Here is a 13,000-nt window from a genome sequence, read left to right as displayed (position 1 = left end):
CAGAGCAAGACATTTATTTGCTTAAAAAAAAAATCTTAGTTGTGTTTTTTTGTGCAGACAGGGCACCACAGCCAACAGAACAGAGACACAAAACAAAGCCTAGCTTTTTCATCCTTTAGAAAACCCTATCTAGACATATAGTATGTAACACTTCGGACCAACTTTGCTTGCCAACTGTATTTGCCAGTTTTGTTAATCTGATTGTTATCAGGGCTATAAGCCCCCTACCATACTTACCAAGTTGCAGAAAAATGCTTTTCTGAAGGGGAGAAGCATTTTGTTATTTACTCTGCTTTGTTTCCCAAGGAAATCAAATCTTCTGCTCAGCAGCATGTTCTACCCTGACACAAACCTCACATGAACACTCTCCAGCAAGCTATCACTTAAGAAATGGAAATCATCACGTGCGTACCATTTCCACATTTCTTGAGCTCCCTGAATCAAGAGTATAGCTGTCTCCAACATTATAATATGCTGTCTGTTGACGGATCTCAAGACCCCGCTGTCATTTTAACTATTCTTACTTTTTATAACCATCTTCCAATTTGCAGATCTTGGTCTATTTCAAGAAGAGGTCATTCTCCCATTTCAGTGGGGAAAATTCCTCTATGGCTTGCTGGAGGTCCTACTCCAAGTCAGTGACAGAGGAAAGTCCGAAATCCAGGTTCCTAGCTCCCTCAGCAGTTCAATTCTACTGTTAGTAGCTTAGCAATACTGCTTAAATGGCTCTCATGCCAAGAAGTCTCTGCACTTGGCAGAATTTCAGTAGGTTTCTGGTAAGAAAAAACCAACTGTAGAACTTAGTTCTGCTGTGGCAATGACAATTTATGTTGCAAAACTGGCATTTATTTTTTCTCTCCAATGAGAATTCCCAGGTTATTGGCATATGACCACAGAATCAAAGAGCAAAATCCATCAGTTTACAGTCTGATCTGTCGCTATTTCAAAGATTCAGAGCACGGATAAGGATGCAGGTTGGCACACCAGTTCAATGAAGTGCCCAGCAAAGATGATCGTCCTGCTGTGCAGAAAGCAGAAGCAGCCCCTTCGAAGAGGGGCTTTCAGAGGCCAAGTGGTCATCATCTGACGTACCCCTACTGAATAAAGCCATCCCTTGGAAAAGGGAATGAAACACTGCTCTCAGAGTCGCTGGTAAGTGGCCTGCCAGCAGAGATGGATGGAAAAGATGCTGAAGTGGAGAAATTTGACCAGATTTGACATTTTTACACCCGCCCCCTCTCTTAAATTGCATTGTCCATCTGTTCCTCAGTACTGTTGATGCTTGAGAGGAAAACAGTCACAGCAGTATCTCCGAATGACGCAGTTTGGTCAATAGTTACAACTGTTATCACTGGCATCTTTTAAACCATCATGCCTTGGACATGGGGGGCAGAGGGGGGAAGAAGTACATGCAAAGTCAAAAGGCCGTTACTTTATTTCTCAGAGGTGTACTAAACTGCTTATTAGAACAGGGATTCCCTTAAGGTTCTGATGCAGCTGACAACCTCTCCTTTCTCTTTCTTAGGAACCATCAGAAACTGCCACAAAGCAAGAAGTACCATCTCATCACCTCCTTCCCCCTCGCTTTTAACAACACTGCATCCGATATACAAAAAATAATTCATTGCCAAGGCCTCTGGACGCTACCACAATATTGATTGCAAAGGAGCAAAACATTACGGCAGTCCTGTCTTGCTCCGTGTCATTCCTGAAGCAGTTTACTGTTATGGCTTATCCTCCCGCAGCCCCTCTGGTCCACACAGTTGCTCCCTAGACAGGGAGAGGCCATAGCACAACAGGCCCGTTTGCAGCTGTCCCCTTGCACCGCAGTGAGCAGTCGAGCAAGGCAAATCCTCCAACCAATAAGAGAGGTTTGGGGTAAGACAGAAAGAAGAGGTAATCCACTGACCCACTAATAAAACAGAAGCTTGGGGAAATTAGAACCATAAGATGTCTTCAAGCTTTAAGACATTCCAAACCACTGCGTGTCCCCAGCGCAAATAAAGGCATGCTCGGCGGGAGAGAAAAGATGCAGCGATTTATGGCCTGAACGCCCGCGAGCGCGCCGGCCTGCGGGAGCAGAGCCGGACGGACTCGTTATCGACGCCATCGGCCCCTGGCCTCGTCCCCGCCGGAGCCGCCGCTCGGTCACCGCAACCCTGCGGGCTGCGCCACCGCGGCGCGAGCCACGCCCGAGCCCGCCGCGCCCGGCGGGGCTCTCCCAGGACCCGCCGCCCCTCACAAGCGGCCTCCGTCTCCTCCGCCCCCCTCCTCCCGCCCCGCGGCCCCGGCAGAGCACCAGCCCTTCCCTCAGCCGCCGCCCGCGGGCCTCCTCCCCAGCCCGGACCGGCGGGCCCGCGCGCCGCCGTCTCTCCGGGAGGAGGAGGGCGAAGCCCTGCGGCGCCCGCCGCAGGGCAGGGCGGGCACCGGCGGCTCCGCCTTGGGCCGGGCGGCGGCGGGGACAACGCGGCAGGCGCGGGCGGGCTCGCAGCCCCGCGGCACTCGGAGGCGAGGTCCGCCCCCGCCTCGGGGCCTTCCGCCGCGGCCCCGCTCCTCACCGCGCTCCAGGGCGCCGCGCAGCGCCCCCCGCTCCGGCTCCGTCCCGATCTCCCCGATCACGACGAGCAGCGCGTGCCTCCGCGGCTCCCGGCGGCGCCGCCCGCCCGGCAGCCAGGGCGCTGCCGTCTCCATAGCGACCGGCCCGGCCGTGGTCTCCATGGCAACCCCGGCGGCCGCTGCTGCAGCGCGCGGTGACTGGCGCACGGCTCTTAAAGAGCCCGGAGCCCCCCCGCGATTGGCCGAGCCGGCACGTGGTCCTGCGCTACTGCGGAGGGGAGGGGGCGTGGCCTCCGGGCGCCGGCCCCGCCCCGCCCCGCCCCGCCCCTCCCCTCCCCTCCCTTCGCCGCGCGGCCGGCGGGCTCCGTCCGGGCTTCGGGGCCGCCCCGCCATCGGGCCCGCGGCCCGTCGCCCGCGCAGGGCCCGGGCAGCCCCGGCAGAGCCTGGGCAGCCCCGGCAGAGCCTCGGGTCCGAGAGGCCCCGGTTCTCCCCCGGCTCCGGCAGACCCCAGCGCGGGCTGCCCTGCCCTGGCCTGGCCGCAGCCGGCCTGCCGGCCCGAAGCCGGCCCGTCCGCAGGCGCGGGGCACGGCGCCGGCCCTGACGGGACAGCGGCTGCCGGTGAGCGCCAGCTGGCGTCGGGGGAGCGGGGCTGCCGGTCGCCGGCTGGGCGCGGCTGCGCGCCCTTCTTGCGGCCCTAGGGGAAGAGCGGCGCAGCCGCCACGGCGCCGTGCGGGGCTCGGCCGTGCGGGGCTCGGCCCCGCGGGCCGCGGCGGAGCGATGCGGGGGGGTCAGTTTTCCTGCGAGAGCGGAGTGCGAGAGAGTCACTCCCACACAGAACTCCGCGGCGGCTTTGAAATGCCAGGGGCTGAGGCGTTGCAATGTCCACAATAAAATCGCGGAAGCCAGCAGTGCTGGAAGGTGCCTCTGCTTGGCAGCACCGTTCGCGTTCCGTCTTTCTTCTCCACCACTTGGTAGTAAGCAGAGCAGGCAGATGATCGTCTCTTCCCGGTGGTTCTTCTCCCTGTTCAGTTAAAGACAGACAAGTGTAGTGGTCTCCAGCGGTAAGTGATGAGATTTCCTAGATTCCAGAAACATGAGGTACGAGAAAAATCTCTGATCTTTGCTAGCCGCCAGGGTAAAGGTGGTGTGAGCTGTCAAGTGCTGTGTACAGAGGAGTTCTTAACGTCCAAGGTGACCAGAGAGGGCCTTAATTCAGGGCACAAACTCCCATTACTAACAGTCAGTTCTAGCTAGCCACGTCTTCAGAGCACTTCAGTGCAGTACGTGGAAAAGCTGAGCAAACTCAAAGTATGAGACTTCTGCATGCTGAACAAGGGAGAGCCACCAGAAAGTAGTTTCAGACAGAAAAATCTGTGTCCTTTCTGACAAAGAAAGGGAGATCCACGCTGTGCTGATGCAGCTGGGTGGAAAAGCAGCCCAGCTATTGTAAAACGAGTCAAGTCAGCAATAATCTGCAGCGTTTCCTAAAACAGTGTCAGGTTCTGTCCCCTGCGGTCTGCAGGACTTCCATAGAGATGAGCTACAGGTTAGGAGGCTTGATGGGTAGATAAACCAGCGTCCTGCCCTGTTTTGTTCCTTAGTACCCACCAGGCCTGCAGTGAGGACACAGTTGAAACCTCAGAAGGGTCGGGCAGTCGGCATTTTGGCAAGCATACGTGAATCTATAGTGTCATAAGACTCTGACAGAAGATAATAGGGAAAAAAGCCAACCACAGAAAGGGGGAAAAATCCAGAATAATTATCTCTGCAGGCTACAACTGATGTTCCTAGCTTACAGAGTTTTCTCAAATTGAGATCTTTAATCAAAAGGTGCTCTAGCTCTCAACAGATAACTTAGGAGATGATGCAATAGGTCTTTTTCACATTAAATGGTGGTGAAACCACTGGCTGTGATCTTTACGAAATAAATCTCGTAAACAGAGAGAATTAGTGCATCAAAAGGGTTTAATTTATTTCTGTGTGTTGTAACTTGCATAGCAGCATCAATTTAGTTTGTCTGAAGGGATTGCACTGAAGCAGGTAAATATGTGAATAAAGCAATAAACCTGCAAATAAACACCAGCATACAATAAATTCTATCATGAAAGTAGGATTGTAGATCACGGAGGGAAAACACGATGACAAAACATGAAGATGAAAGATTTTCAGAGATTCTCATACCAGCTGGTAGAAGTGCCTTCTGTTTTCAGGTGATTCAGTCTTAATACTTGCTGCTTATTTTTGACACGGTAGCTTTCCAGCGCTGCAGCTTTTCACTGCAGTGCAGAGACGCTCCTCCAGCTGGCTTTCTGCCAAGGAGGAAAGAAACAGGAGACATGCAAACTGGAGTGAAAGCTTAAAACGAATATGCAAGCGTGGTTCCGTGCCGTAGAGACTGGAACCTCTAGGGAAGACTGTTTAGAATTAAGAGATGGGTTTTTATGATGTGATCCATTTGCGTTCTTCTACTGTACCATCAACTGATAGAATAGTCATATTTCTGTCACCTTCTGATGTGAATCAGAGCTGTCTGTGGTCACGGTAGAATTGGGGTGGCTTCAGTCCTAGTGTGTGTGCACTGCATAAAGCAGTGAAATGAGGGATTTCCAGCCTACTAAGTTCCTCCTTTTCCCTGTAAATTCACGCTGTGGATCCATATAATAGATCTGTATAGCAATTACGGTGTAAGTTTCTGCTTTCATGCACTGCAGCAGTAGCTGGCACCCCGTGAAATATCAAAAGTTGACTGGTCTGATTACAGATGTTAGAATTCCTGACAAACATCACACGAGAGGTGTCAAAAGCAGACAAAAGGATTACCTCTGAACAGTGACAGGTAAATGACCATTATAAAAATGGATATAGAAAGTAGGCTCAAAGTAGCGTAAAAAGGATCTTCATAATATCACGGGAAGAACAATCTACACAATTTCAGTTTCTCAGTCCTTTAGCCTGGAGTGATGACTTCCTGCCCTCCCCAGCTAAAAATGTCCATATGAATAAAAATACTTCTGGGAACCAGAGATCTATGGCAGTATCTGAATGAGGATAATGCCTTAAGCTGAGGTAAAATAGAATGTCATTTTGGCTGTGACATTTCTACGAAGCAGGGAAAAATAGGTGACTGCCTGAAGGGACTTTGTTCTTTGTTCAGGCCTCGATCTCTCCTGTGGTGAACACAGCTATCCTTACACGGAGCAGAAGAACCCAACTTTGATAATGCTTCCATGTAGAGATGGAGCTGTGTGGCCATTTATCCTGTCACTTCCAGGATGTGTTGTAAGACACAGAAAGAGAAACAGAGGGCTAAGCCCTTCAGTTTGACCAAACCACGTATATTTTTGCTTCTATTTAACCCCATAGGTGATTTATCAGAGTAGTACTCCTATTCCTCCCACTTTTGTCTTACAGAAGGTGTTGCAAGATACTGAATGTCTCAGGTGCAATTTGGAACAACTGCAGCTCTGATCAAGACTAGGATCCAAGTGCCTGTGACATTATCGTGTATATTCATTGTGACATTTCCAGTGATCCAGAGCTTTGGAATTAAAATAGATGTTTATCAGACCACGAAAGGTACTAATTCGTACTGATGCAGCAATCCCTCTTTGGAGCCAAGGTGATTTTTAATCGATTAAATATTAAATATAAAGTGGCCAGAATTCCTACCTCTTTGTTTCATCTTTCCTCATAACTAAAAACAGTTGAAATAATGTAGCTGAAACAGTCAGGCAAAGCACAAGCATAAAAAATTAGCACAAATGGAATATTACTAAGATCTTTTGCAGACTGAACCGTATGGGTTGCCAGCAGCCTCACTGAACAGCACAAAGAAACTGTAATGCTATGCTTTCCACCATGACTGTGTATATGTCTTCCACAACTTCCCTTGCTCAGTAAAGCCATGCAGTGATTTTAAGATTTCTCCAGAAGAAGGTGCAGAGAAACTATGTGATCCTGGCTTATAGTGAAATAGCTAAATTGCAGTACTACATGGTGCATTTTGTGTTACTGAATATGTTAAGAGTCCTCAAAGGAAGTGATATGCAAATCAATAAGTAAAATGTATGCTTAAGAAGGAAGTGAATTTGCTGTGGCAATCTTAGCCATGTAAGGCTTGCCTGATTAAATATCTGTCCTTTCTTTGTTGCACTCATATGGTGAACACTTCTTTGTGGTCAGTCTTTCACAAATTAAGAATACAGATGGATTCCAGTAATGGTAAGAGCCTTTGCCTTAAGGCTACAGGAGACCAATAAAGTGCATTGTCATTTACGGTTGATGCTGGTCCCACTGTGTGTCTTTCCGTGTTCTACTACTCCTGGGGCACACAGCCTCTGAACACCGGTTAACTGATCAAATAAACCACAAATCTTGTATGTCTGCACTGAAATTCAACAGCAATGAAAGACTAAGCAAACCGACTTTAAAATGAATATAGAAATACCTGACTAAAATAAAGTTTGACAAAGAGGTGTACGTAGATATTAGAAATAGGGTTTAAGAACACAGTAAGTACAAAAATGCTGTTTCACTTACCCTCAGGGGCTGATTTAGAGGCTTGTCTGTCTTGCAGGATTTGGCATTACTGTGACCTCGGGTCTGCTGCTTAAGGAGTTTGTGATATCACAAGTACATCAAGAGAAGCAGAGACCTCCACTTTCATGCCTCAAAAGGTAACACAAGCAAATTAATTGTTTAAATATATTTATCCCACAGCACAGCTCACAGTAATGTCTCTCAATCCTGCAGTCGTGTGTCCACCTGTACACTATTATTTAAAACTATCTTTGCTTTCCTTTAACATTTGATTGAAACATCGTGTCAGTTGCCCATATGTTACTCTTGGGTCAGCTTAGTGGAGCTTTGGGGAGTGTTTTCTCAGCATCCAGAATTTATCCTTCTCAAAGCAACGCACACCGATGTCAGCAGGGCAGCCTCTACGGCCACTGTGTAATTGTTTGTACGATGCTGTATTCCGAAAATGATTTAAGATTACTGGGTCTGTGAAAGAGAGATGGACAATGCTCGCGTGTTCCAGACAGATATTGGGTAAAACCCTCAGCCTTCTGAAGTCCAGTAAAAACATACCATATACGTGGCGTCCGTATCTTTGTTAGAGAGATCTAATGGCTATAGAACCTGTCTGAATTTCCATGTTATCATGCCAACAAAAAATGAAGTAAGGTACCTGATAAATACATGTAATGTGCTTGTAAGGTTTAAAAAGTCTTCAAAAATTATTATGCCTGGTTTTTTGCTTTCCCTTTTTGAATTCTCCTACTGATTCCCTCTCTTGGCCCGGCTGTCTCTCATGCTTTCTTCAAAACTGGAATTACAACCTTTGCAGATATTCATTCATTCTCTTTTCACTCTTTCCATGTTAAAGCTAATGGTCAAAGTTCCAGTTAGTTTGTGCCTCCTAGAAATTATTCCAGTGGCTTCATCAGAGCATTACTTCTCACACTAGCAAAATCAAACAGGTATTTATTTTAAAAGAGAGAAGCTGTTGAGATTAGGTTGAAAGGGATACAGAAATGATACAGACAGTTCTCCAAGGGTGTTTGTGGTTTAGGGAGAACTTGTAATCTTACCAGGCTGAGTTACAGTGTCTCACTCAACAGTACAAAGCAAAACCTTAATGAAGACTGGGCAGTTTTAGTAAGACTTAGCAGGCTGCAGAAATGGCTTTTGGCTCCCCAAAGCTTTGTGACTTCACTTTTGACTTTTTATCCCAAGTACAAGTGATATGCTTTCGCTGGGTTTTTACTTCGGGTTATAGCTGTCGTGTGATAAGAATACGGGTAAAAATACTACCATTATAGAAGAAAAGGAGAATGCTCTACAGCAAGAACTGAATGACCTTGAGGACTACAAAAATGAAAACAGGATGAAATTTAATATTGCAGAGAGTAAGGTTGTGTATTTGGTGACTGAGAATAAGAATTTCTCTTACCAGTTAGGCACTAATCACCTGAAAGCGATGGAGGAGGTTAAAGCCCTAGGTATTTTAGTTGCTGAAAAGCCAACTGACTTTACAGCATGATGGAGCCATGAAAAAGCCACAGTTTGTCAGTTCCCGGATGAATCAGATGAAGTATTTCCAGCGAAGATCAGAAAGTGCTAATGTCAGCAGGCAGCGCTGGTCTCATCTAGAATACTGCAAACAGTTCTGGTCACACACGTTGAAGGAATTCAGACCTGAAGAGTGTAGAAAAGGGCCACTAAGGTGAAAGAGGAGAAAGTAAGGTGCGAAGTGCTAAGAAAGGTGCTAAGGAGAAACTATTTTACAGAGGAGAGTAAAGGGACTGAATGGTTCATCTCACCAAAATAAAGACTAGCTTATAAAGACTATTGATTGCACCTATAAATATATCAGGAAAAATAGCAAGGACAGAAAAAGAACTATGTATGCTGAAGGACAGTGGTGGCATGAGAACAAACATATAAACCAGCCATGAGCAAAAGTAGGCAAGAAATTAGAATCAGAGAATATCCTGAGTTGGAAAGGACCCACAAGGATCATCAAGTCCCACTCCTGGCTCCACATAGGGCAACCTAAAAGTTAAAACATATACCTAACATCACCAGACACCAGAGAGAGCAGCACCTCCCTCTCAGCTCCCCCTCATGAGGAAGTTGTAGACAATGAGGTCACCCCTCAGTCTGCTCTAAGCTGAACAAACCTAGTATCCTCAGCTGCTCCTCGTAAGTCATGCCCTCTAGTCCTTTCACCATCTTTGTTGCCCTCCTTTGGACACATTCTAATATTTTTATACCCTTCTTAGATTGTGGAGCCCAAATCTGCACACAGTACTCAAGGTGAGGCTGCACCAGTGCTGAGCATAGTGGGACAATCACTTCTTTCGGCCGGTTAGCTACACTGTGCCTGATGCCCCCAGGACACGGTTGGCCCTTTGGGACACCAGGGCATGTTGTTGACCCATGTTGAGCTTACCATCAGCCAAACTCCCCAGATCCCTTTCTGCAGGGCTGCACTCCAGCCTCTTGTCCCCCAGTCTGTATGTACATCCAGGATTACACCATCCCAAGTGCAGAATCCAGCAGTTGTCCTTCTTAAATTTCATACAGTTGGTGATTGCCCAGCACTCTATTCTATCAAGATCTCTATGTAAGGCCTCTCTACCCTCAAGGGAATCAACGGCTCCTCCTAATTTAGTATTGTCGGCACACTTACTTAGTGTGCACTCAACTCCTATGTCCAGGTCATTGATGAAAACATCAAAGAGAACTGGCCCCAAAAATTGAGCCCTGGGGAACACCACTAGTGACTGGCCACCAGCCAGATGTTACTCCATGTTCTACAGCTCTTTGAGCCCAACCCTTCGGCCAGTGGTTCACCCATTGTATTGTGTACATGTCAGAATCATAGAATCATAGAATGATTTGGGTTGGAAGGGACCTTAAAGATCATCTAGTTCCAACCCCCCTGCCATGGGCAGGGACACCTTCCACTAGACCAGGTTGCTCAAAGCCCCGTCCAGCCTGGCCTTGAACACTTCCAGGGATGGGGCATCCGCAACTTCTCTGGGCAACCTGTTTCAGTACCTCACCATCCTCACAGTAAAGAATTTTGTCCTAATATCTAATCTAAATCTACCCTCTTTCAGTTTAAAACTGTTACCCCTCATCCTGTCACTACACTCCCTGATAAAGAGCCCCTCCCCATCTCTCCTGTAGGCCCCCTTTCAGTACTGGAAGGCCACTATAAGGTCTCCCCGGAGCCTTCTCTTCTCTAGGCGAAACAACCCCAACTCTCTCAGCCTGTCCTCATAGGGGAGGTGCTCCAGCCCCCTGATCGTCTTCGTGTCCCTCCTCTGGACCCACTGGAGCAGGTCCATATCCTTCCTATGCTAGGGGACCCAGAGCTGAACACAGTACTCCAAGTGGGCCTAGCTATATGCTGGACATTTTGTCCAGAAGGATACTGTGACAGACAATATCAAAAGCTTTGGTAAAATAAAAACCCAAACATATCCACTGCCTTCCCTCCATCCACTAGGCAGGTAATCGTGTCATAAAAGGATATTAAGTTAGTAAGGCATGCCTTTCCCTTCATGAACCCGCATTGGCTTTGACCGATGACTGCATTGTCTTTCAAGTGATTTTCAATAACTCCCAGAATAATCTTCTCCATAATTTTACCAGGCACCAAACTGAGACTGACAGGCCTGTAATTACCGGGTCTCCTTTCTTGCCATTCTTGAAAATTGGAATAATATTTGCTAGCTTCCAGTTGACTGGGACCTCTCCAGATTCCCAAAACCGTTGATAAATAACTGAGAGAGTTCTTTATCACAATAACATGGGCAAACTCTTTCCATACCCTGGGATGAATCACATCAGGCCCCACAGACTTACCTGCATTCAGTTGCAGCAGCAAATCCTGTACAAGTTCCAGGTCAACTAGGAGCTTACTAGTGACGGCTCTCCAACCCAGGGCTCCCGGCATTCCAGGGCCCATCACTGCTGTTAAAGACAGAGGTGAAGAAGGCATTAAATGTCTCTGCTTTATCTTCGTCCCTATTTGTGAGGTGAGCAACCTCATCAAGTAATGGACCAGTGTTTTCTTTGTCCTCCTTTTGCTGTCAGCATACTTAAAAAAGCCTTTTTTGATATCCGCCACAGTACTGACCAGCTTCCACTGCAACTGAGCTTTGGCCATACGAATTTTCTCCCTACAGTGGCGAACAGCATCTCTATAGTCCTTCTGGGTAGCCTGACCTTGCTTCCACAGCCCATACGCTTTCTTTTTCCTCTTGAGTTAGGAGGAGCTTTCTAGCCATGAGACCAGTCAATTTCTGGAAGACTCTCTGGTGGTCAGGCACATACCGAATCTGAAGGCAGAATTTAACATATTTATGAGGTTTATGTGGTAGGGATGCCTGTGATGTTAAAAGCTTGGGCCTCCTGAAAGAGGAGATTCCTTTTAGTTACGTTTCCTAAACTTCTTTGTAACACTATCGCTTTCTTTTATAGCTCCGTAAAGTTCACAATGTCTCACTCTTAGGTGTTTTAATCTGTGAGAGAGAAGCTATGATGTCCCTGACATGTCAAACTGGGAAGAAAATTAATTTTGAGGGTTAATCTTTATCCTTTGCATCCTTTATGCTCATCTAATGAAACTATGCTACGGGACGGTCTTCTCTGACACCATAATATCCACTGCTCTTTAAGACAATAATTCAACAGCCTACTAATGTCTCCTGAATCGAACATCTCTAGAAAAGGCTATCAGTAACTTGTCTTTGAAATCAGTTTTTTTGACTTTGTAATCAGTTACATGGCCAAATTCAATTATCCTAAAGAAACTAGGCTTCTGAAGACACACCTGAATTAGCAAAGAGCTTAAATAAGCGTTTACAGGGAAGAGGCTCTCAAATGTTTTAACAGGTTTCGGTTTACATTACCCATTTTTTTCTGGAGTTGCATACTAGAACGAGAGTTCCCAATCTTCTCGCAGCCAAACCTCATCTAAGAAACTGATATTTATTTAACAACAGAGAGCCGTAAAGGAACATGAGTATGTTATAATGTCACAAATGAACCATCACTTGGCGAATGAGATTACTATGTTAAAAACAAAAGCCAAGCTAATCATTCTTAATTAACACGTTGGTACCAGCTCTGTGACGCGGTCCTGGAGGAAGGCGAGAACCGTAACAGCTTGCAGGGACTCCACAGCAACGCATCGTGGAGACGGTGTCAAGGCCTTTGGTCACACACCAAGCAATGACCGAGGACGCTGCTGTGCCTCGGGATGCCCTCCAGAGCCCCGGCGGACAGCCCACGGTCCGTACAGGCCCTTAGGTGGGCCACACCTGGGAGCACGTCCAGGCCGCTCAGCCCTGCTTGGGCTCACCCCTCAGGCAGCCTCACGGGAGAAGTGCCGAGCTGGGCCCTTCTCTTGCCGTCCGGCAGATAACGACGTGCGGAGCCGGGTGCCGGGGCGGGGCGGGGCGGGAGCCGGCTGGGGCCGGGGCTCGTGGGAGCGGGACGCTGCCAGCTCCGCCGCGGTGCCGTGCGCCGCGCCGCGCCAGCGCTGCCAGCCCCCGCCGGCCGCCCGTCCCACGCCCTCGGGTACCCCCCGCCCCTCGGGGGCGTCGGGGTGGGCCTCGCTCCCCGGGGGGGGCCCGGGGCCGGCCTGTCCCGCAGCTCTGCCCGGCTCCCGCTCCGCCTCGGAGCCGCCGCGGATGCCCGCTCCGCCGGTGCCCCCGGGCCCCGGCCCGGGCGCCGCAGCCCCGGAGCCCCAGGCGCGGCGCGGACGGCGGGCGGGGCCCGGCCCGTTGCCGCCCGCCTGATGTCAGCGGGGCGGGCCCGGCCGCGGGCGGCGGCGTGGCTCGAGCGCCTCTGCCTCCGCCCGAAGCGGCGGTACCGGCCCTGCTCGCCGGCTCCCGGCTGAGACCAGGTAAAGCGGGCCGGG

At 49.1% G+C, this 13,000-nt stretch overlaps 2 protein-coding genes and 2 long non-coding RNA genes across 8 annotated transcripts in view; 2 read left to right on the top strand and 2 right to left on the bottom strand.

Annotated features, from left to right (window-relative positions):
- Positions 1-2,725, bottom strand: part of MAP1A (microtubule associated protein 1A) — a 72,112-nt gene extending 69,387 nt beyond the window's left edge. For both annotated transcript variants that reach the window (XM_072871655.1, XM_072871660.1), the window contains exon 1: positions 2,559-2,725. In XM_072871655.1, coding sequence (XP_072727756.1) covers positions 2,559-2,718 — 160 coding nt within the window. In that variant the 5' untranslated portion in view covers positions 2,719-2,725. The remainder of the gene's footprint in view (positions 1-2,558) is intronic.
- A 193-nt stretch (positions 2,726-2,918) lies between these two features.
- Positions 2,919-7,224, top strand: LOC140655240 (uncharacterized). Its single transcript, XR_012043732.1, has 3 exons — positions 2,919-3,617; positions 5,968-6,175; positions 7,133-7,224. It is a non-coding gene; the product is annotated as an uncharacterized lncRNA (long non-coding RNA).
- On the bottom strand, positions 4,516-12,937 carry LOC140655239 (uncharacterized). 3 transcript variants are annotated; one of them, XR_012043730.1, is made up of 5 exons: positions 12,200-12,920; positions 10,939-11,046; positions 8,513-8,757; positions 7,096-7,224; positions 4,516-4,865 (listed from the first exon to the last, which is right to left on the bottom strand). It is a non-coding gene; the product is annotated as an uncharacterized lncRNA (long non-coding RNA). The 3 variants fall into 3 exon arrangements; XR_012043731.1 differs by having other exon boundaries at positions 8,531-8,757; XR_012043729.1 differs by having other exon boundaries at positions 7,096-8,757; positions 12,200-12,937.
- TP53BP1 (tumor protein p53 binding protein 1) overlaps positions 12,898-13,000 on the top strand; it is a 37,827-nt gene continuing 37,724 nt past the window's right edge. The window contains exon 1 of one of the 2 annotated variants that reach the window (XM_072869450.1): positions 12,898-12,985. The gene's annotated coding sequence lies outside the window, so the exon portion shown is untranslated. The remainder of the gene's footprint in view (positions 12,986-13,000) is intronic. The other variant, XM_072869453.1, reaches the window with a different exon arrangement.

Source organism: Ciconia boyciana, chromosome 8 (assembly GCF_034638445.1).
Source record: "Ciconia boyciana chromosome 8, ASM3463844v1, whole genome shotgun sequence".
NCBI lineage: Eukaryota > Metazoa > Chordata > Aves > Ciconiiformes > Ciconiidae > Ciconia > Ciconia boyciana.
Note: the sequence above shows the minus strand (reverse complement) of the source record. Positions and strands in the feature narration are given on the sequence as shown.